The 21,971-nt window shown below is 36.4% G+C and overlaps 1 protein-coding gene across 4 annotated transcripts in view; it reads right to left on the bottom strand.

Annotated features, from left to right (window-relative positions):
• The window catches only part of nmo (serine/threonine-protein kinase nemo), a 119,664-nt gene that overhangs the window by 55,769 nt on the left and 41,924 nt on the right, over positions 1 to 21,971 (bottom strand). For all 4 annotated transcript variants that reach the window (XR_015546594.1, XR_015546595.1, XM_087410996.1 and 1 more), the window contains 2 exons: positions 3,219 to 3,348; positions 2,464 to 2,519 (listed from right to left, as the gene is read on the bottom strand). Coding sequence is in view for 2 of the 4 variants with exons in the window: in XM_087410996.1 (XP_087267122.1) it covers positions 2,464 to 2,519; positions 3,219 to 3,348 (186 nt within the window). In the remaining 2 variants the exon portion in view is untranslated. The remainder of the gene's footprint in view (positions 1 to 2,463; positions 2,520 to 3,218; positions 3,349 to 21,971) is intronic.

Raw genomic sequence — 21,971 nt, 5'->3', positions numbered from 1 at the left:
CCATGGCGTATTCATGGCGTTCACCGTCCGTCCCGGATGGAAACCACCTCCGCTCGATCTGCAGAAACGGAACTGTCGTCCCGATCAACAATTAAAAACTATAACCCGGAACCGCGAACGCTATCCTGAATAAGCAACCAGGAATCCGACGAAGAACGCCGCGATCGCGACCATTAAGAAAATGATCCACGTTCCCGCTATCAATTTTCGCATGTAATTTCGAGCACTTTCGTCTTTTCTTTTTTCATACCGTTTTAGTTTTAATACGAGCTGGATATTGCGATTAGGCGCAGTCAGACAAGAAATTTCCATCTCCTGAAGAAGTTTGAAATGAAATAAAAATAATAAGATTAGGATTAGGATTATATAAGATGCAGGGATGCAGGGCAAATAACCTTGGTCATCCCTGATAAGAAGTAAGTCATCCCTGATAAGAAGAAATAAAATGTTAAATGATATGATATTTATAAGCGAAGAGATACACACACACACACACACACACACACACACACACATAGAAGATTGATGACAAGGCAATGGCGCAATTGCGATGCAAATGCAATATTAGCTACAGGAGGGTTGGCAACATCACTGATAATCTCTTTCGCTTCCCTCTTCCTCTTTCCTGCAGTTCCATTGGTACTGTGGTCGCCAGCGATTTCTGTGTTCGTGGCTGCGCAAGCTAATCGGGAGTCGCTCCTTAATTAGAAATTAGGCGGTCTCATTCGATGCTGGCCCCTTCCCTCACCCTCTAAAACTCTGGCGTCGGGGAGCCGCTCTGAATTTTTCATGCGGACGAAATTAGAATCGATCGCAGCGGGGACCGCAGAATTAAATCGTAGGAAGGACAATGAGGGGAGGGGAGGTAAAAAGTCAACGGTGGTCCATCGATGAAGGTTCCGCGCGAGCAATTTGCGTCCCGATTGTTTATTTGTCAGCGCAATTAATGTCCTTCCCGCTGCGAAAAACTGATCGATCTGCGTGACCGTCGTAGTTCGTTTATTAACGAAACATTCATTCGTTTGTCTGTTTATTGATGGATTTATGATATCATTTATTACATCGGTTATCCACTTGTTTATTCACGGATTTATCTATTTATTTAATTACGTATATAATACACACGCCTATGTAGTGACTAGTCAACTCCGGGAGTAACTCTAGAGTAATTTATTTTAATTTATTTCATTTGTATTTATTTCTAGCTATTCTTTCTCCTGTCAAAGCCAAAGTTCTATAAAAAGTGCACGTGCACGTCTACGAAAAATATTTCATAGATCTTATCACAATCATGAAAAGCCAGAACGAGCTTAAGCAAAAGAAAATAAAAGAAAAATAGGAGAAAAGGAAAAATAAAAAAGGATGATCGCGAGGCATCAGCTGGGTAACTTAAAACAAGAGAGAGAGAGAGAGATCTAGCGGGCCTCAAGACGCGACAGAGCGCGAACAGGATCTTACAGGAAAAAGAAGATAGAAAAGGAGGAGGAAGAACACGTGCGTGAGAGAACTGATTTATCGCTCACGCTATGTCGATCGAAATTAACTCAAAAGATCCCGTTCACTTAAGGACTCATTGATCGATCGATCATGCGACCACGCTGAATGACGTTCGTAGAGTCGAGTAAAGTAATCCCGTAAGAACTTTGTCCTGGCTACTGAAATAACTTCCTGCTTTGCTGTCGACCGGAAAATTATCTCGTAATATCTACTACTTTTACGAAGAACGAGTTTTTCTCATAGAATGACTTTTCGAGAAATACAATTTTCAAGTATTAACGTATGATATTTTATTTTAGCGAAAAGCTTCTTCTGCGGAAACAATCTTTTTTAATCCTTCATTAATTTTTCCGAAATCTCATTGATGTAAGAAAATAATAAAGAGAGAAAAATAAGGAGAGAGATAAGATTTTTTTTACGTATGGATTAGAAAATAGGATTTTTCCAATAATAATAGTAGAAGATGGAGGAGTTCTATCTTTCCTAAGAATTTTTCTGGAAAGCAACTGAGAAGAGAATCGTGTTCGTGACCTGCGCGAGTTTTAATTGCTCGGCGATTAAAAGTTTCCGTGTCGTTCAAGACACTCATTCCGAGAGATCGAGCGTTGCGTGAGAGAGTGACACTCTTCCACGAGAATCCAGGAAAATCCGCGGAGACTGGAAATACTTCCGAGACGCTCCATCGAAACATCGCAAACACACACCGGTTAAAGACAATTCGAAAACTTTAGATTAAAATCGAGAAAATTAATTAGATTCAGATCAAATTAGTTTTACTTCGGGAAATTATCGCATTTGTCTCGATCACAATTCCGAGATTCGAGAAAACCGTGAGAGAATCAGCAAGAGGGACAAAAAAAAAGAAAATACCTCGACCGTCGAAAGGAGAATTCACCTGTCTGGAAATCTCAATGCTAAGATTTATCTTCAGTGTGTCCTTGAGTACAAACGTTTAGAAAAGGATACATCTCTTGGAAGAAGTCCAGATGCGGCGGCTGAAGGATATCCAGCGCGGAAAGGACCTGTAAAAGAGACAGGAAGAGATTGAGTGCTCCGTCCTTTGACTGGCCGAAAGATAGAAAGAGCGCGATTGATCCTGCTTTTCTCATACAAAAAGTAAAAGCCAACAAGCAGAAGACTACGAGGGGGAGGACAACACAGCCTCGTCCTTGGGGAAATAAAACGCGGAAATTTCCGAGACCCCATCATGCAATTTATATACGATCCATCTTGAATGTTCATCCAGGTATTCAATGTAAAAAAATATATGTCAAACAATATGTTTGTTTACAAGGTATTGTTTACGAGGTATATAAAACAAAACAGCCATCATACTTTATCGCAACAGTAATTATTAAATAATTTTTATAAAATGTCATAAAACAGTAACATATATTTAAACAATATATATTAAGTTGAATGTTAAAAAAGTTCTATTTAAAAAATGTTTCAAAAAATTTAATTTTATTACACAATAAAAAATTTTTCAGGAAATTACAGACAATTATTATAATAATTATAATGATATGATAAACAATCATTCTAAAATATAAAATATTTGAAAGTTAAGTATATAGATTCGATATCATTTACGACTTCATTTATTATCGACAGAATTACAATTTTTTTTATTTTCGTGCTAGTTTCTATCGGAATTTTCCTGCCTTTTTCTATGTTTGTTCATCGATCATACACATGTTTGACGTAATAATATTACTCACGTTATCGTGTTTGAAGAAGCAAAGCATTTTCAGCTCCCTGAAGACTCGCTTGCTGCTTACGAGACTTTGAAAGACATTCGGCAGTTTTTTTAAGGCTACTCTCCTACCATCCCTCGGATCCGTGACAGCCCTGGAAATCATAGAAACAACACCAAAATTTACAAATACATTCTTGTCAACAATCAATGCAACTATTAAAAATAATATATTTTGACAAGAAAGAAATATGTCAATAACATAAATAAGCGAAAGAAGTCTTGTTCAAAGTAAATTTTAGTGCTCAAAGGTATTTCTATGTAAATTTTAAACACATTTATCAGTTTTATAAATCAGTTTTATAAATCAGTTTTATTATTCACTGGTTACTGTTCGACTTGAAACAATCCTAAATTAGCAATCCTAAATTAAAAAGCTGGAATTGTAATATTATAAATTATTATCAATTTAATAATAGCGATGCTAATAACTCAAGTGAAACAACAAGTCACAATAATGTAAAAATGACATAATTTTGACGTCATTTTGACGTTATCGTGACTTATTCTACTTGGGAATCATCTTGAAATACTGCAAAGTATTTATAGCAAAACCTTTCTGTTATCAGAAAAGAGCATTTTTACGACTATTGAGACATATGATAATATTTATCGTAATAATTATTGCAGTGATATCAAATATATTTCAGTAATTATTGTATTACATTTATTAATATCGTTACGTGTTTATATAAGAAAAAAATGATTGGATAGGTATCTCGTTATAATCATAGCTAACAAGTACAGTTATTTCAGACAATAAATCACTTTCCTTTTCTTTTGCTTCGTCATATTTACTTCATTTTATTATTTTACTTTCTCTCTTTATTTTTCTACTTTTCACATACATTTATTTATATACAGTCAACTACTTCAGTTATCTACTCTCTAATACGTATAATAAAATAAAGCTCATAAAGAAAGAATTATATGAAAACACAAAGCGAGAAGAGAAAGAAACTCGAGTTACGTTTAAAGTTAAAGCATTCAGATATCATTGTATATTCCAATTATTAATACGATTCGAAATTAAAAGAAAATAAAATGGAAAAAGTATCAATCGATTTCGATTTCAATTTAAGAGAAGAGATTTGAGGGAATATACATTGGCAAATAATCAGCTAAATAATGTCCGGAAACTTGCGTCGATAATAACCCCGGAAACACAAGCGAACGATGATTTAAATCCCTCTTCCCTTGCATCGGCCTCTCCCTAGGCCAGAGATCCCAGAATAATTATTATCCCAGCAATTAGTCCGTTTACGGCTACAGGTTCGATTTCATTGTTGAGTGTTGTCGTTACCGCAAAACCGACGATTTCGATTCACGAAATTCGAAGGAAGAAGGTGTGTGTGTGTGTGTGTGTGTGTGTCCTTTCCCTTTTATATATATATATAGAAAGCGCATCTGATGCTGCCGAAATCCCATTTTCAGTCGTGTGCCGTATCATCTGCCCAGACAGATAAAGTAATTCCCCGTTTTTGAAGGGGAAAGAAAAGAGGGCGAGAGTGAAAACGATTCCGTGATTTGCGATGCTCACACTCGCGTATCAATATAGAAAATAGCATACGACACAGATAAATATAAATACAGATTTAAGTGAAAATATTAATTTCTATAAATAAAAATCGATGTATACAATTACGTTAAATTGATAAAATTTCACAACAGAGTAGAAATCAAATAAAGAAATGGAATTGCGGGTATTTCTAAATTATAGAGCAATTGGCAATTTTATGATTTATTGTTATATGCAATAATTACTGTTAATTTTTATGATTTATTATTACTGTTATTATAAATTAATTGTTATATATTGTATTACTGAGATCAATTATTTAGCGGCTGTTTATTTCGAATGTTCATGTTTTATACCGGTTTTATATAAGATTTTATATAAGATAGACGAGAATGACAAATCTCTCGTACTAATCAGGTCGAAATCGTTAACTTCATTATGGCACGCTAAATCGATTCGTTCGCACGAGACGGCTGGCTCTCGTGTAGATTTGCACGACACATTTATGGACCGGGACTCGACAAAATAAACGAGGCTGTCGATGAGCGGCCAAAACGGGCCCATTATCTCGAGTGTCGTCTCTTCAAGTCCCATTCACGTGTCCGACCGGTCAGATATGTTCGTTGCGCCATCGCTATGATTTCGCGATAGTCGAATCGAAGGAGCAAAAAAAAGCAAAAGTCCTGACATTTTTGCAAATTTTTAATTTAGTGAAGAAAATGTAATGTACAAGTACATAAGTATGAATTTATTTGTCTTGAGATTAAATCTTTTATAACTTATAAGGGCATAAAAAAGTGGTACAGTGTGCAAAGAACAAAATAACACGCATCACATAATAATAATAATAGTAATAATAATAATAATAATGATGATGAAGAAAGAAAAAAAGATAAAGAACACGCGCGCAACTGAGGAATCGATTATAATTATCTCCATTAATAATGTCCTTGTATTACAATTTAATTTATTTATGTATAATGATATTTGCAAAGCATGGAATTCTGAAAGCTGAAATAAATAGTATTTCAAAATATTGAATGTTATTGCCTATATTAAATATACATAAATAAATATACATAAATAAATTAATTAATTTCTAATTATACTTGACAGCACTCTAATACAATTTCGATTTTCGCATAAGTCAAGAAAACAATCTACAAATATAAAGGATTAAACTCCACAAAAAGAAAGATAAAGATAAAGTAATTAATATTTCCATGACACAAAATTTTCAACAAAAAAGTTCTCGTATTAATCATCATTGACGCGGGTTTTCCTAAAGATTTTTTGACGAGCATTTTCGATTCGATTCACCTGCGAAAATTAGCGTATAAGAACGGTAATTACATCATCGAGCTTCTTCGAATAGCCGGAGGGAAAGAGAGGGAAAGAGAGGAGAAAAAAAAAGAGGTGAACGAGCCGTCGCGAACCGGCGAGAGATTAAGGTCGATCCACGAAGCCGAGCGAGTCACGAACGTAGAAAGGTACGACGACCTTCGAAAAAGGTCAATGCACCCGCTGCCGCGGGAGTGCGCTGAACGTAGTAGGCGGAAGTGGAGTCACGAATTTTGGAGCGGAACGACCGTGAAATGATGCACTGGGTGGTGAGAGGAGGGCGGGGGCGCAACGCGCCCCCGGGGACCTACTGTCGCGGTTTAGACAATGTTTATTCATTCAATCCCGACGACCCGACGACGGAGACCTCTTCTATGCGCACACATACGCTGGACTTCGTCACCGGAAGCTGAGGGAAGAGGAGGAATGGTATTGCCGAAAAGAGACAATGTCTGTTTTAAGTAAAAGATAAACTGCTGAGACGAATCTCGAGCATAACGTCGTAATTGCACGAAATGTTCATGAAAGCAAAGCCAATTCATGAGACCGTCGACATTACGTCGAAATTACGAATTATGAAACGTTCTGTCTGTCACGAATTGTTCTAAAAAGAAGACACTTCAAGAGAATGAACTATCGAAAGAATTAAATCTGTTCATGGAAAGAATAATTTTGCTGAAGTATTAAAAAACTGGTACCAAAAATTAAAACTTAAAACTTTGGCGCATCAAAACACATTTAGGCATTTCTTATTTTAATGGTACAAACAAAATTATTTTCAGATCTGTATCTAGCTGTAGGAACGTCAACAAAACCGTTGAAGTTCCTTCCATACTTAATTAAAGATTAATCTTAGATTGGTGAACATATCTCTTTATATAGATTCATAGTAAGATTTACTCAAAGCATATGCGGATCCAATTTTCTTTACTCTCCCAGACTTGCAGCGATTTCATAAATATATAATGAGCTTTCTCGAGACGTTGATCAGTTTAGCGACCGATAACGAAGTTAACGACCGACAGTTGTGATCTAACTGGGGTGCGCTGGTTTTCGTGTCTCGTCACTTCGTCGGCGGATTTCTTCGTTATTTCAAGAAGGCCTTTGTGCGGCGAGGTCGTCGAACGAAATCTCGCGAGTGATTCACCTGCTGCTTGAGAACGTTAAAAAGTATCATTGTAGCCCCGGCGGTCTTTTTGCCCGACAGAAACAAATATAGCGAACGATTGTCCGCAATCTTTTGCAAACGTTATCGCGAGTGATAATATAGCCTTTGTCATGAAATCGTACGTGCTCTAATCTTCATGCTTATCATACATGTTATTGTAAGAAAAATAACAAGAAAGTAAAAATCAAAAGCTTTCAGCTTTATGCTTCTTGTCGTGAAAATTTTATTCAGTGTTACGTTATTTCCCGTTGTTATGCGATCGAATGTATTGAGAAAAAGCGCATAAAGCCCAAAACAATTACTCATGCAGCTTGGATATCGGATCGATTTTATTTTATTGGCTACGATCCCTCTCTCACACCGAACAGATGGAAAATAGAATCGCAGTTTGGTGAGCGATCAAATAAATTAATTTGTCAGACGAAAGAGGAAGAAGAGCGAAAGAGTTCTCTTTCTAGTTCTCCCGAACCTGAATATTTCATTCCGCGGTGGATTTCATTCGTCGATCACTTGAACGGCATTATTAACGTGGTTATAAATATCAGGTATAATCATTCATAACACGTTTAATGTTTTTTTGTATTGGATTTTTCTACGGCATATGCATCATACATATGAAAATATCGTGCCTTGCAATTAAGAATATATAGTTAGTTTAAAAATCAGGTGAAGACAACGTTAGAGAAAAATATTTATTCAAAAATATATTTAAAAATATTCTAATATATATTTCCAAAAATATAAAAAATGATTTTGCTAAAAAATATTAATAAATATAAAAATTTAGCTAAATGCAAACATTTTGTCAAATCATTAAAATAATTTGAAGTTAGTGACTTATGGAATGGCAAAACTCTTTACAGTATTGCTTATTTGAGCGGCCTATATAATTATTTTGATAGACCAATAAAATTATTTTAAGAAAAAATATATATGTATATTATTATATTTATTTTTTATAGTTATATTTTTAGATATATCTATTTCAAATCTATATGTCTAGCTAAATTTTTTGAACTTCGGCAAAACCATTTTTTCTATATATATTATACTGTAAGTGGCAAAAATAATACTATATTCTATCCATCAGATTCCATATTTATGCGTAATTTATTCTTGTTTTTGTTCTCTATTCTATTCTATCTGTTAAATTTAGCAATATATATTTTTTTTATCTAATTATGTACACACATACACACACACACACACACGCACACAAAGAAAAAAAAATATTACTTAGAGTAAAATAATATGAAATTCAGATAAAAAAATATGTATCGCTAAATGTATCAGACAGATTAGGAACAATAGATTAGAGAATGAAAACAAGAATAAACTACACATAAATATATACATATATGTGTTATCGTACATGTTATTTTTTCTTACTTTATTTATTGTGCAAATAATAAATATTTATTAATTAACAAGTAAAATAAGGTTTTCATGTGCTCTGTGTTCGCGATTTAATGTTATAACTACAAACTTCCACTCAGAGAATATTTCGCTTGAAATTCGACAAAAGGATTTGCAACGGAGAGAAAGTGTGCGACTTCTGGTGTATTTTAAAAGGCGGCAGATGTTTCGCAGGGGGGCTCTTCAAAAAACTGGGCCCCGATCGCGATCCTCAGCCACGTGGCGAACGCAATACTACACCTCAAGAGACAGACGGTCGATGTACCGCTTTTGTATATATACGGGGTGTAAAAAAAAAAGACGAAAAGAAAAATTCGGTATTTCGTAAATCTATTTTACAGATATAATAAAAATACATACGCTTCCATTAGTTATATTTTCACAGAAAGAATGATTTTGCTAAAATATTTAAAAGTTTAGCTAAATACAAATTGAAACTTTTGTTGGACTATTAAAATAATTACGTAGGAATCGCAAATATGAGCAATGATGAGCAATGTAGCAAAAAGTTTTGATATTCCAACAATCAGTTAGATCACACATAATTACTTTAGCCCAAACAAAATTATTTTCAACGTTTTATGTAGCTAAAATTTTAGATACTTTAGCAAAACCATCTTATCATATTTGCATACGGTAGTTAATTTATAACTAACTAAAAATAAGAAACTTTATTATCTCAGTAACTCTCGAGTAAGTCTCGAGTTTCGAAACTCGATGAAGGAAAGCCCATTGCAATCGACCGACGAGAAATTACATCGTCTATTTTTTCCAGCGCTTCGCGAGAAACCTTTTGTATGTTGAAGCTCAAGAACTGTTAATGTGAAACTTTGAAAAAAATCGCCACGAAAAAGTTGCCTATAATCTCCCCAAGAAATAACGCTTCGCGTATCCGCTCTTTTATTATTTCTGAAACACCCTTTACAACATATATAGTGAAAGAGGAACTTTCCGTCTGTCGATCTGGCACCTGGCGTGGATCGTTCTCATTCTAAAAAACATTGCGGTCTCTGCATCGCGCGAATTTGCAAATTCGGGGAAGCCCAGTCGGCGTGCAGTCGGACCGGGTGCATCTCGCGATTGCGCGCTGAAAAGACGCGCGTAGCTGCAATTTTCGAGGCGGCCGCCGCGCCGACCGAATGCCGCATAATTACGATATTTCCTGAGAAAAGCTCGCGTGCAACGCGCGCTCTGCTGCAACATTTGCAACACGTGCATCCCACGACAAAGCGCCACGGCGCTTCGGGAGGGAAAATTGGCGCGACGTAAATGCGTTTCCCGTCGCTCGAAAGTAAAAATGACACGAAAAAAAAAAAAAAAAAAAAAATTAAAGGGTTCGCGAAATAACAGGTTATTCTTGGAGAAGACGACGACCGTCACTCTCTTTCCCTTGGCACGTCGCAATTCAGAAGGCAGAGTACAAAGAAATTAATTTTAAGTGACGTTGCGAATATTCGTATGCGAATCGATCAGTTTTTGTGTTGAGTTGAAAATTAAATCCTAACTCTAGTTTTATTACAAATTTACAATTCCAAAAATCTTTTGTCAGTTTTTCAACAAGTTCGAGATGTCGAAACGCGATAATTTTCATTAAACTACAAACAGTAAAAGCAGCGATGCTTTCATAGAAAGGATTAATAAAAAATGCATGACATTTCAGACATTAGGTCTGTTCTTTATTCCTGCATTGTCTGAATTGGTACATACGGTGCAACAAGTTAAAACGAAACAAATGTATATTTATTTCACTTCAACTTATTGCATCGTGTATACCAGTTCAGGTAGTGCAGGAATAAAGCACAGACCTATTATTCGAGTATGAAAATATTCGTTCTGTTATTACGTTTCAACCTCTCTGCCGAATGTTATTATTTTACGTAGGGGAAAAAAGAGAAGGCCTCTTAAAGCCGATAAGTGATAATGTGCGTGCGATAAGTGAAAAGCGAACAAGAAAGACAGAAGGAAGGGGAAAGTTTATCGATTTCTCACACGCATGCCAATTGCCGTCTGTACACAAGCAACAAAAAATTATATGACATAATTTCTAGATCTTTTCGAAAATCTAAAAAAAGATTTCAACACAAAAATACAAAAATACAAAAATCTTAAGTCAATCGATAAAGGAAAGATGCGATAAAGATATTGTGAATAAAGATTAAAGATTAGATTAAATCAAGATTTTGATATAAGTAAAAGTAACAAAAACTAAGAGAATTTAGAAATTATTATTGAATACAAATTACCAAAAGTTATTAATCGTATAAATTATTATTTAATACTAAAATCGTCGGTGATGCTATTTTCGCTCCAATAATTATTAATTTTTTTTCTTTTTCGTATAAAAATACAGTATAAAATGTTAAAAATATGTCAATGTAATATACAAATAATTCAATCAATGTAAATAATACCGAAACAATTTTTCACTAATAGAAAACAAGGATAGGAAATTACTAAATTGGCAATTCTAATAGGATACCATCGGCGGTTTTAGTATGAAACGAATTTAACAGATAACGATCATTAACATTATAAGGAATGTCATCGAGTAATGAAAAAATTTCTACACAGTAAAAAAACATTTATATTGAAAACGATTCGCTCCTTGTTAAACTTCATCGCTTTGTTAACAAGTTCTTGTTGAACTTTTATGTTGAATTTTTTAACATATTCGACTGTTAATTTAACATAACATAATTATGTTATTACTATTTAAATAGTTTGTGTTAAATTGATATTCAACATTTCTTAGTATCAAAATAATACAATTTATGAGTAAATGAACAAATAACTCAAAAATAATGTTTTAAAACACAAATTTTAAGATAAATAAATAAAATATGTAAATTTTGATGTAACATATCGTAAATATTAATTTCACTTAAAAAATTATGCTTTCAAATTGGAAGCTGTAGTTTGTTTACAAACTACAATATTATCTTTTTCGTATTTTCTTCTTAAATAATTGTACTACCATCTAACGTATTCATTTTGTGTTAAATTCATCCATAAATTTAAGTCCCCATTGGGACATGAAATTTGTTAAATTTGATACAAATTCTCGATGCAGAGGAATTACAATTCTTTTCTGTTTGAGTTACGAATTAGCGTAATATTCTCGAATTGAGGATGACAAAAGCCACACGCGACTGCGACATCACTGGCTCGTATCGGGCGAGTCAGAAGATTGGCATCGATCGTGGAGGAAAAACGCTGTTAGGGCTGGTAAAAAGACCGGCGAATAGCCGTCTCTTCGCGGTTCTCACACGCGCGAAGTACAGCTCTCGACAGCTGCTGTCGGCAGGCTCACCTGCGGCTGCACCTGCGCCCGCTCAGCGTGTGTACTCACCTGCGTCCCGCGAGTGACCCGCGGCGAGCGCGTAACCAGAGTAACGACCGAGAAGCCCGAGAGTACGAAGCGCGCGGAGCGAACGTTTAATAATATCGCACTTCCGGCTCCGCGTATTGAGATAGGTTGCAAAGAGCTCCGAGGATGCTGCAAAAGCTGTCGCACGCTGTAACGCGTGATCAACGCGGCGAAACGACCACCAGTCGTCGCATCATTCGGCGAAATTTATCGTTCATTGAGCCCCTCACGCGCGTCAGACTGATTGCATTTGTGTAAATCGGCGTGCAATCGTGCTTGCGACACGTCGCGCCATTCATTTATGGATCCCGCGTTGCATTGAATTAGAAAGTGTTGCGTGGTGGAAAGGTCTGTATGAGATAAAAAATAATTCTCAAAAGTTTCAAGAAAATATCACGGCGCGAAATAAGATCTTTTCAATTTCAATTCATATGGTAGATGAGAAAATTCTGAATTATTGCTAGTAAACTGGTGTCATTAATTTAAGATTATTTAAACAAAGCAAGGAGCAGATTTATTGGATTTGTATTTTAAAATCGCTTTTTAAAGAGCACATTAAATCCCTTTATACCTTTATTCCTTCTCATTTCGTTTACATTTAATTCATTCAAGTTTGACGGGTCCAATTTATACCTTCGAGCTTGCTGCTAATTTATACGTTTAATATCGAGAGTATCGATACATTTCGTCAGTCGTTGCAAGTATTGCTTTAAATCGCAATGAGAAAATGTGCGTATAAAAGATAGACGTGAAAATTCCTCTCTAAAACAAATCCTTCGAAGATGCTGATTTTCAAAAGAAACCGTCCGACCGCGATTTTTATTCGTCCAACAGACACCACCATAAGTCTGTTGAAACGCGGCTTCCTCTTATTTCGATCGCCACCGGCAAAAGCTCGAAAGCACTTGCCGCGAAACTCCATTCGCCGCGACACCGTGACGGTTCTTTGCATCAAAGCGAACGCGCTTCTCGGCTTCACTCCCGACGATATTTCCCTCGTCGAGCTTGCAAGCGAAAGAGTACCACGAAGAGGCATCGTGATGTCGAGAAGAGCCAGCACCATGTGTTTATGAGGGATTTTCCTTCGCCTTTCTCGCTGGATTTTTCTGCTGGAGCTTCGAGTTCCTCTCGCAATCGCTTTTAGGTAAATACCTCGCGGAAGAATGCCTCCAGCTCTTTATTTATTTATCGAAAACTCCTAATTTGTTTAATCTATCTTTTTATTTAACTTTATCGGAATTAATCAGCAATTAAATAAATTTACATTTAAACTAATTTAAATTAGATTAGGTACATTACATACTGATCCTAATTTTAATCGTGGCCAAATTACGAATATTCGTAATTTTGTTCCTATTGTTTATATTTTAAATCTTCACTGAGAAAAATGTCTGGACGAACCAGAAGATTCTGATTACATTAATTAGAATTCCGATTTATTTCAACAAAAATTCTAATAAAGAGTTAATCAGAAAATTCTGATTTGTCTGATTTCCACCGAAAATCTCAATTAATTCAACTAAACATTTTTCTCAATGTTTAAGTGATTTACAAAATTTTTTTACTCTAAATTTAATTGTAAACTGCAAATTGCAATTTGCGAGCTGCAATTGCAACATTACGCAATGCGACGAGAGATACTTTCGAAAACGTGAATTTTTTTTTCAGTTTCGCAGGATCGATCCTTCGAATTAACACACAAGTACCGGGATGCTCGCAAGCTTGAACACGCGGACGGAAGTTCCGTCCAACTAGTTTAAATTTAACAAGGAGAAACCGCGGCTTCGGACGGAAACTGCGAGACGACGTATCGTGGGACTTCGTGCGACATAGAGAGAACGTTTGCGTAATTATTCCATGATAGGTCCTGACTCGAAGTTAAGTCAGTTCGCCCAGAGTTTCTCAATGTAATATGTCGCTTATGCTTTGGATCGTTGGAAAATATGCGAATGGAAAATACGGGGGTTCTGTACAACATCGGTATGGAAAATACTTTCTATTAGAGCTTTTAGCACATTTGACAGTAAGTTGGAATTTTCCTAGTTTTCCTAGTTCAGTTATTAATTGAAATTGAAAAGATTTTGTTTCGCGTTGCGATATTTTCTTGGAATTTTTTTGAAAATTACGATTACGAAAAATTGTTTTTTATTTCATTATTAATTGATTTATATAAATTCACACATGATATTATCCTAATTTAATTATTAACTAGATTATGAAATGTTTTAAAATATTTTAAATAACTTTTTGTTTTATTGACATTATTTTATATATTTATTATTATAATTTGTTTTTTTTTTTGTGTTTGAAGAGTCCTATTAATTAAATTTTAAATATTTTATCGGAAGCTTTTATATCTTTTATATTGATTTTATTATTTTATATTTACATCAATATTATTCCTTTTTTCGTATTTTATATTTAAAAAAGCAACATTAAATTTTTCAATTTAACAATGTTCCATTTCTAACTGGACACATTTCTCTTAATTGTTTACTATCAGTATGTATACGACAAATCTTTATTCACAAAATGCGCACCCATAAAATTTGTTGCAATTAGAATTGATTTAAAGACAGTCAATTCCCTATATCCTGAATCGTTCCCAAAATTCGAAGGAATTTTCGGGGTTTCACGGCTCATTTCTGACTTCGATTTTCCATTCCCGACTTCCGGTGGTGGTTCAATTGATATCCCCAAGAGAAAGAGAGAGAGAGAGAGAGAGAGAGAGAGAGAGAGAGAGAGAGAGAGAGAGAGAGAGAAGGAGAAGGGAGGTTCGACGAACCACGGCGAAACGTGACCCAGGATCCTCGACAAGAAAACTGCGGCTACGGGAACACGCTCGTCTCCATTCCGCAGCAGCAGCTCGTCGAGGAAAACGACGGGACGCAAAGGCAGAGAGAAAAAGAGAAAGAAAGACGGAGAGGAATAGAGACGGAGAGAGAAAGAGAGAGAAGTGGAGAAGGAGGAGATCCGTGGAGCGAAACCGGATGGAACGCCCGGTATATCTAGATGATTCGCCTGCATGCTTCGCTCGGCGCCCTTACGAAACCGGATAGCAGCCCTCCACATAGAGATAACTGATCTCTGTACGCTTCGTTTCCCCCAAACCACCACGCGTACGTCGTTGTTACCGCGTTATTGTTAAATACATAACATTACTACCTAACGTTGTTGCTACTAAAAAATTAAAGACAATTTAATCCCTCCTGTGAGATGCATCGTCGCGTAATCCCTGGCAAATTTAATCGGGTATGCATATTGGCAAACATTTACGCAAAGTAAATGTTTGTCGTAGGCTTTTTCTGCATTTCACCATGCACATTTAACTTCTGTCCTCTTACGATGAATATTTCGCGACACACGTGTACGTGTGTGTACTTTATTCCCTTGTGCATTCACCGTTAAGTTTCAGGTCGAAGGAAATCAATCCAGAAATTCTCGAAATCAGTTTAAGAGAGAGAGAAACAGAAATAACTTAACTGCTAAACAATTAAATAATGCGCATGATTCTTGACACATGCCGAGTGTTAGAACAAAAAAAAACATTTACGCCTAACAGGTCGTTATGATAACGACGATAGAAAGATGACAGCCACGTTGATAGCATTCTATTTCTATTGTATGCAATGACGTTGTGCGTCCAAGTTAAAAAGCAACTCTTCGAATCCTATAAAGCCTTGTTCTCAGTTTAGAAGTCATATATTATTCCGAAAATAGAATTCCCGAAAAAAAATACAACCCCTTCTTTCGCCAAGTTAAGAAAGGAGACCGGAAAGTAACGCGCGAACGCTGCGTTGTACACTTCACAGCGAGGCGCAATCGATAGGATTCGAGGTCGACCCGATAACCTTTGCTAATGGAGGCTCTCTTGGGCGCCGGGCGAGGAGGAGACGTCAGAATCGTGGGAGCCCACGTGTCGGGGTCAACGGCATGCATAAATGAGCGGCGAACCGATCTGCAAGCTGTAACTCCAACAATAAGGCGGAACGAAAGAAATTTGTCGCTCCGTTGAGATTTTTATTCTTCTCTTATCTCCGCGAGCCATCAACCACTTTAAACGCGCGTGATTGACTGAAAAATGTGTGCAAAGTGGACAGTCGGGATACTGCTGAAACCAGATAGCTGTTATTTTGTAATGAGTGGGTAGAGCAAAATAAATTAAGCACTATATACTCTACGGAAGGAACTGTCATCTTCAATCAACACGTAGTATAAAAAAATATATTTATGAGCTCGTAAACAAATAAATACATAAATGCTGAAAGATATATGCATTCCAGGCTAAAAGAAGGAAACATTTTTTTAAAAATTGACATTTTAAGCCTATTTATTCAAATATCACAATGTGTTTTTTTTTTAATGATAATAGTTATTGAATCTAAAGAATTATATTGTTTTAAAAATGCACTGTTATAGATATTTGATTAATTTAAAAAATGTCAAAAATGTTTTTAAACTTTTAATCTGTAGTGTTTATTAATTTTAATTATTTGCTTATTTGCCGGATAAACAAGTGACAATTTAAAAACAAAGGTAATAACAAATGGGGTAATTGAGGAGAATTACTTTATGTATTTTTCTTAATTTAATGAAGAGTAGACTAAGAAGTAGGTATTTAAGTGACTTGTGTCGCAGTAGCTTCCTTAATTAACTTAACTTCAGAGAGCTTCTAATAATAAATCCAGGAACGTGCCTCCAAATTTCGTTTTGTTGAGAGAGAAATGCAGCTTATTAAATTTCTCTTACTACGTTATTAAAAGCTTCCGTAGTAATGTTCAGTGACAGCTGGCTTTCATTATTATTCATAACAAATCGAATTATTAATAAATCGACTGAATATTTAATCTCATCAAGATAAACGAGACAATTTCCTAAAAAAATCGCGTCTATAAAAATTCAGAGTTGTGATGATAACGCACATTGATTTATCTTACGCTGCACATTAATCTAGTCTAAAACGATCCGATAGTTCGTTTTGCGATAATTCGATCCCGAGCAGTTCCATCAAATCCTGAAATTAATTTGCGAAACAATTAGCTAACTCTCGTGACAAGTCGGATTGACCAAACAGATCGGTTGATTGGTCTTTACCTTTGAACTACTCCGAAGGAGTAGAGAGAATTTCCAACTTGAGAAACGGCAGCGCTTGAAATAACTTGGAACGTTCAAAGAGATCAATATCGACGTAATTGATTAACATGAAAAATTAGTGTATCGATATACCAAGTATCTTAGCAAGTCAAAGCTGACCGTGCACTAATTAGATATTTGATTAAACCAATATCTCCTTCATCTCATCGAATTAATTAAATGTAATCGAATAAAGATAACTTATATACTTGTAAATGACCGATTTTAATGATTTTCTAACTCCTTCATTTCGAGATCTCTCATTCGGATCTCTAAACAAGCCTTTGATCGCACTGAGAAAAATGGTCTGGTTGAATTAAATAGTAATTCTTATGGAAAATAGACGAATCCGAATTTTCCAGTTAAGTCTACTAAAATTCTAGTTGAGATAACTAGAATTCTAATTGTTAAAATTATTCTAACAAAAATAAGAATTCTAGTAGATTTTTACCAAAAACATTGTATCAATCAGAATTCCGGTTAACCCAGCTAGAATTCTAATACATTTAACCAGAAAATTCTGATTCGTCCATTTTCGACCAGTAACTTTTTTCAGTGCGATGTAAAATGTTTAAATGTTGATCCTCTTTTTTTTTTTGGTCGAATTCACACACTGACGAAATATCACGGGGAAATTCTCTCCGAAGAGGAGGCCCGTAAAGAAAATTCATGATCCCGACATCGACGGTGACGTCGGATTTTCCTGGCGATTTGCATCGTTTTTCTTCTGTGATGAACGACGTCACGCGAAACCTCGATATCGCCTGAACGTGCGATGCGGTTGCATGTGCATACACAAATGCATGCACACGTGTCGACCAACGACGACGGGGAGGACAAAGATACTCGCCATCTGCGCTACGACAGCTGCAATGTTGCGACGGATGTACGTGGGAGGGGAGGAGGGGGAGGAGGGGGGAGGGAGGCAGGGAAGATGCGCATGTGTCTGTCTGCACGTATGTGCGTATTGTACAAGAAAGGGGTGTTGCCGCTCCCCCGTGCGTCGTTAATCGACCTTCATTATATCTTTCGCAATTGCCGCACTTCGGGATAGTCCTTTATTTAACTTTCGACTGTGCATTGCACGCTGCAACCGTAGCAATTTTGCCATTTTTTTTTTTTTTTTGAACCTTTTCTCTTCGCAACTTTTGTCCCGATTAGTATCGCGCAGCCATCTGCGAGTATACGCGTGACCGCTCCTCTGACTGACAATTCAACATCCAGCTTAGCGGAATTTATTTTCACGGATGACGATTTATTTGTAAATAATGTCAACTTTTTGGAGTGGAAGTTAACAATTTAGTCATAAAATTGAAAAAAGAGTCGATTAAAATGTGTGTTTGAAATCTCGCGACACATTACCGTTCTGTTTTTTTTTTATTCCTGCACTAGATTGCACCAGAACTCTCTTTCTCGCTTTCGCCAAAAATATCAAACATACATCTATTTCACTTTAAATTCCAAAAGTGCGTACCGGTCGCAGAAAATAAAAGTCTTATTCTTATGTCTGTGAAAGATATCACAATAATTTGTTTAGTTAGAACCTATGAAGGCGGACACTTTGTCGCGTGATGGTATAATTGGACTTACAAATTCCTATTGATTCTCGTATCATATCAGAGAATGCAATTGCCAGAGAATTCCGGTTGTAAGGGTTAAGAAAGGTCGATGGAAAAACTAAAATATCTACTGTAACACTTGCCGATCGCGCGCGCGGTCGAAGAACGCGCCGTTGCGCGCCGCGAGACAAAGACCTAAGCTGCGCTCAGAACCGAACAGAACGGACCTGTTTCACGACCGGGAGACCTTCGTGCATTCTCTCTCACTCCGTCTCGGTCTCTCGCTCTCGCGTCCAGGCCGATGCCAGATCTGGTACCCGGGACGAGTATCGCCGCGGCTGGTCCAGGTCGCCTCGGGAGGAGGCTGCCGCGAGTTGCTCGAGGCGAAATGCGATGAAGGAGAAACCGGCAACGCGCGGGATTATTTAACACTCGAGCTAAACCCGACGGACTATGGACGAGCTATTCGACGAGCACCTGCGCGAATCATCCGTTCCTTTCTCGTGTCTCCCACGTCATGTCTGTCGAAATCATATTGAAAAGATAATAATAATTCGATTTAATAACGTCTGTAGTTATGAAACTGCAGCCTACAATCATAGCTATTTCTCTGGAGAATGGAATGACTTAGGCCGCTTTCCTTTTAGGAGACACATTCGACACAAATGTTTTTCTGTCTTTGTTAGTCATTGAATATCAAGAAGGATAGAACGATGTTTGTGTCGACTGAGTCTCTTAAAAGGAAAGCAGCCTCCTTAGAGAGCCTCAAGTAAAATTGGACTTCATTTAGATAACTTCTGATTCGTTCGCTATATTTTTCAAGAATAAGAGGATAAAATAAAATGCGTGGGTATTTTATTCTATCTCATGTATAATTTGTTTCATTCTATCTTAAGCAAGCCCTGAAAAATATGGTGGATCAAACGTGTGATGTCCGATCTCTTATTTGAGGATTTCTAGAATGACTGTGATTGATCAGTTTCGTAACTACAGATGTTAAACCTGATTAAAGGTGCCATGTGAACGTAATCAGTGATCATTTCATCTTTGTTTAACATTGGCAAATAAAGAATGATTCACTATGTCATACTGTATTATTTGTGTTTCTTGCTGGAAATTGAAAATCCATTGATATCTCAGCAACAGACAGAGAACTGTAATTTTGTTCATGCGTTTGTCCTTTTCATCGAGAAGAAGCCTTTCTTGATAACAATAGCGATTTTGCCAAGCGTTCTCTCCGATCAATTTCGTTGCGTTATATTTAGAATTTCTCTAATCGCAATCTAGACTGCGAAATCATACCGACCGCGAAATTGCCATTTAATAGATGATGTTCGGGCTGATTTGATAGAACAATCCTATTACAAAGCTGTAGCGACATCGGACAACAACGCATCCATAAATCAGCACCGATTTATCCGGGACTGTCTATCGGGTGTTACGTATCGATGATATCTCGCGAACTTTTGATTTTTCGTTCAACTTTATCGAGGGGCGACTTAGACTTATATTTATGTTTTAACTGAATAAATAAATATATATATACATTTTTAAATCGAAAATCTAATATTTATTTATATATACTAATTACATAAAGTAGCCACACATAATTACATTTAAAGTATGTATAAAAGTTTCAAATAGATGGAAGATGAGATAAAGTAAAATTTTTGTACATTTGATTTCATTCGCTACTATTTAAAAATATACTTGATCCAATAATCCAGCGATACGTTTTTGCGTTTAAATAGCTGATAAATTAAAGAATACTGAATATCCTATTTCTTCAGATTATCTGGGTCCATATTCTGAAACCCAGTCGCCATTTTTTATAGCTGCGTCTTTTTCTCCGCTCTCGTCCGGCCGCCCATGCGATCATAAATATTCATCCCGGCAATCCTGAACAAACTTTTATCTCTCCTCCCGCGGTCGGCCTCTCCACACGCATATAAATCGATATTGGCATCTATCGGTACCCTCAACCCTGTCCTCCTCGGTGCCCGTTCACTTTTCAACAGCCGGAAATGGGTTATCAATTCGGTTCGCGGTTGCTCCTTTTTTCCCTCGTTTTCGGCACCTCGTCTTCGTTTTTTCTTTTTTTTTCTCACCACTCTAGTACCTATATTCCACGCAAATCGACCTCGAGATCGCCAAGCTTATCTCGATCTGTTAGTTTCTTCGACAGCGCGAATAATTAGCTTACACATACATTATTAACGTGCATAAAGGAATTAATTAATTCTGCGCAGATTTCTCTCTGACAGAATTTTAATTGAGCGAAGCTTGCCTTATTCCGGTCACTCGATATAACAGTCAATAACCATTAATAACAATCTGGCTTATGTACAAATTTGATAACAATCCGGTATCCGAGTGGACTGCAATTGCGACATAACTAGTTTACTGCATAACAGATCGTCGCGAGTGCTCTGCGTTGTTGTCGATGAAAAATGTTAATTAACGTTCGAGTGCACGAGTATTTCGAATTCGCGCAGGTATTTCAAATCGTCCTTATCGAGTTTCGCGCTCCAATTACCCCGAACAAAGTTCAAAATTCAAATGAGATCGTCGATGAGAAAAGAAAAAGAATCTCCACGAGATACTTCAAAAGGACCACTCTAGTAAGCATACGTCATGTATATCTATGTCCGTTTGTGAAGTTATAATATAACCAGCTTTATTACCTAAAGTTTTCCTTTAAAAAGTCTACGCATTTTTTTATATAGATTACTTCTTGTATAATACGCGATGTATTTATCGTAATATCCACTCTTTACAATTTTTAGAGTAGAATCTAACTCTAAAGAGTGAAATGTCACTCTTATAAATTGATAATTGAGCTACTCTTTTTCAACACTGTCACTCCATTGTCGCTCTTTAGAATTAAATTAATTATTCCAAAGATTTTAGAGAGCACAGATAAAACTATAATTTCTGGTAACAGTATATCTCTTTTCTCCTCCATTTTTTCTCACTCTAGCCATAATTTTACAACGCTATAAATTATAACTTACAGACATGTTCTTCAATCTCATCCCGGCTTCGATCCACGACCGGTCCAGCGATCGCTCTCGTATATCTCGGCTTCTTCCTTTGAGAACGTAACGAGGCGTCCGTCGTCGCTTAAGTTTGTTTTTAGCATTATCGAACGCGCGAGTAGCTCGAGAGCCGTCGCACGAAGAAATTTCATTCCGTACGTAATCTCGGTCACGAAC

The sequence above is a fragment of the Acromyrmex echinatior genome, chromosome 11 (genome assembly GCF_024713525.1).
Source record: "Acromyrmex echinatior isolate Ae372 chromosome 11, ASM2471352v2, whole genome shotgun sequence".
Classification (NCBI taxonomy): Eukaryota; Metazoa; Arthropoda; class Insecta; order Hymenoptera; family Formicidae; genus Acromyrmex; species Acromyrmex echinatior.
The sequence above is the reverse complement of the archived record's forward strand: the minus strand, read 5'-3'. Positions and strand labels throughout refer to the sequence as shown.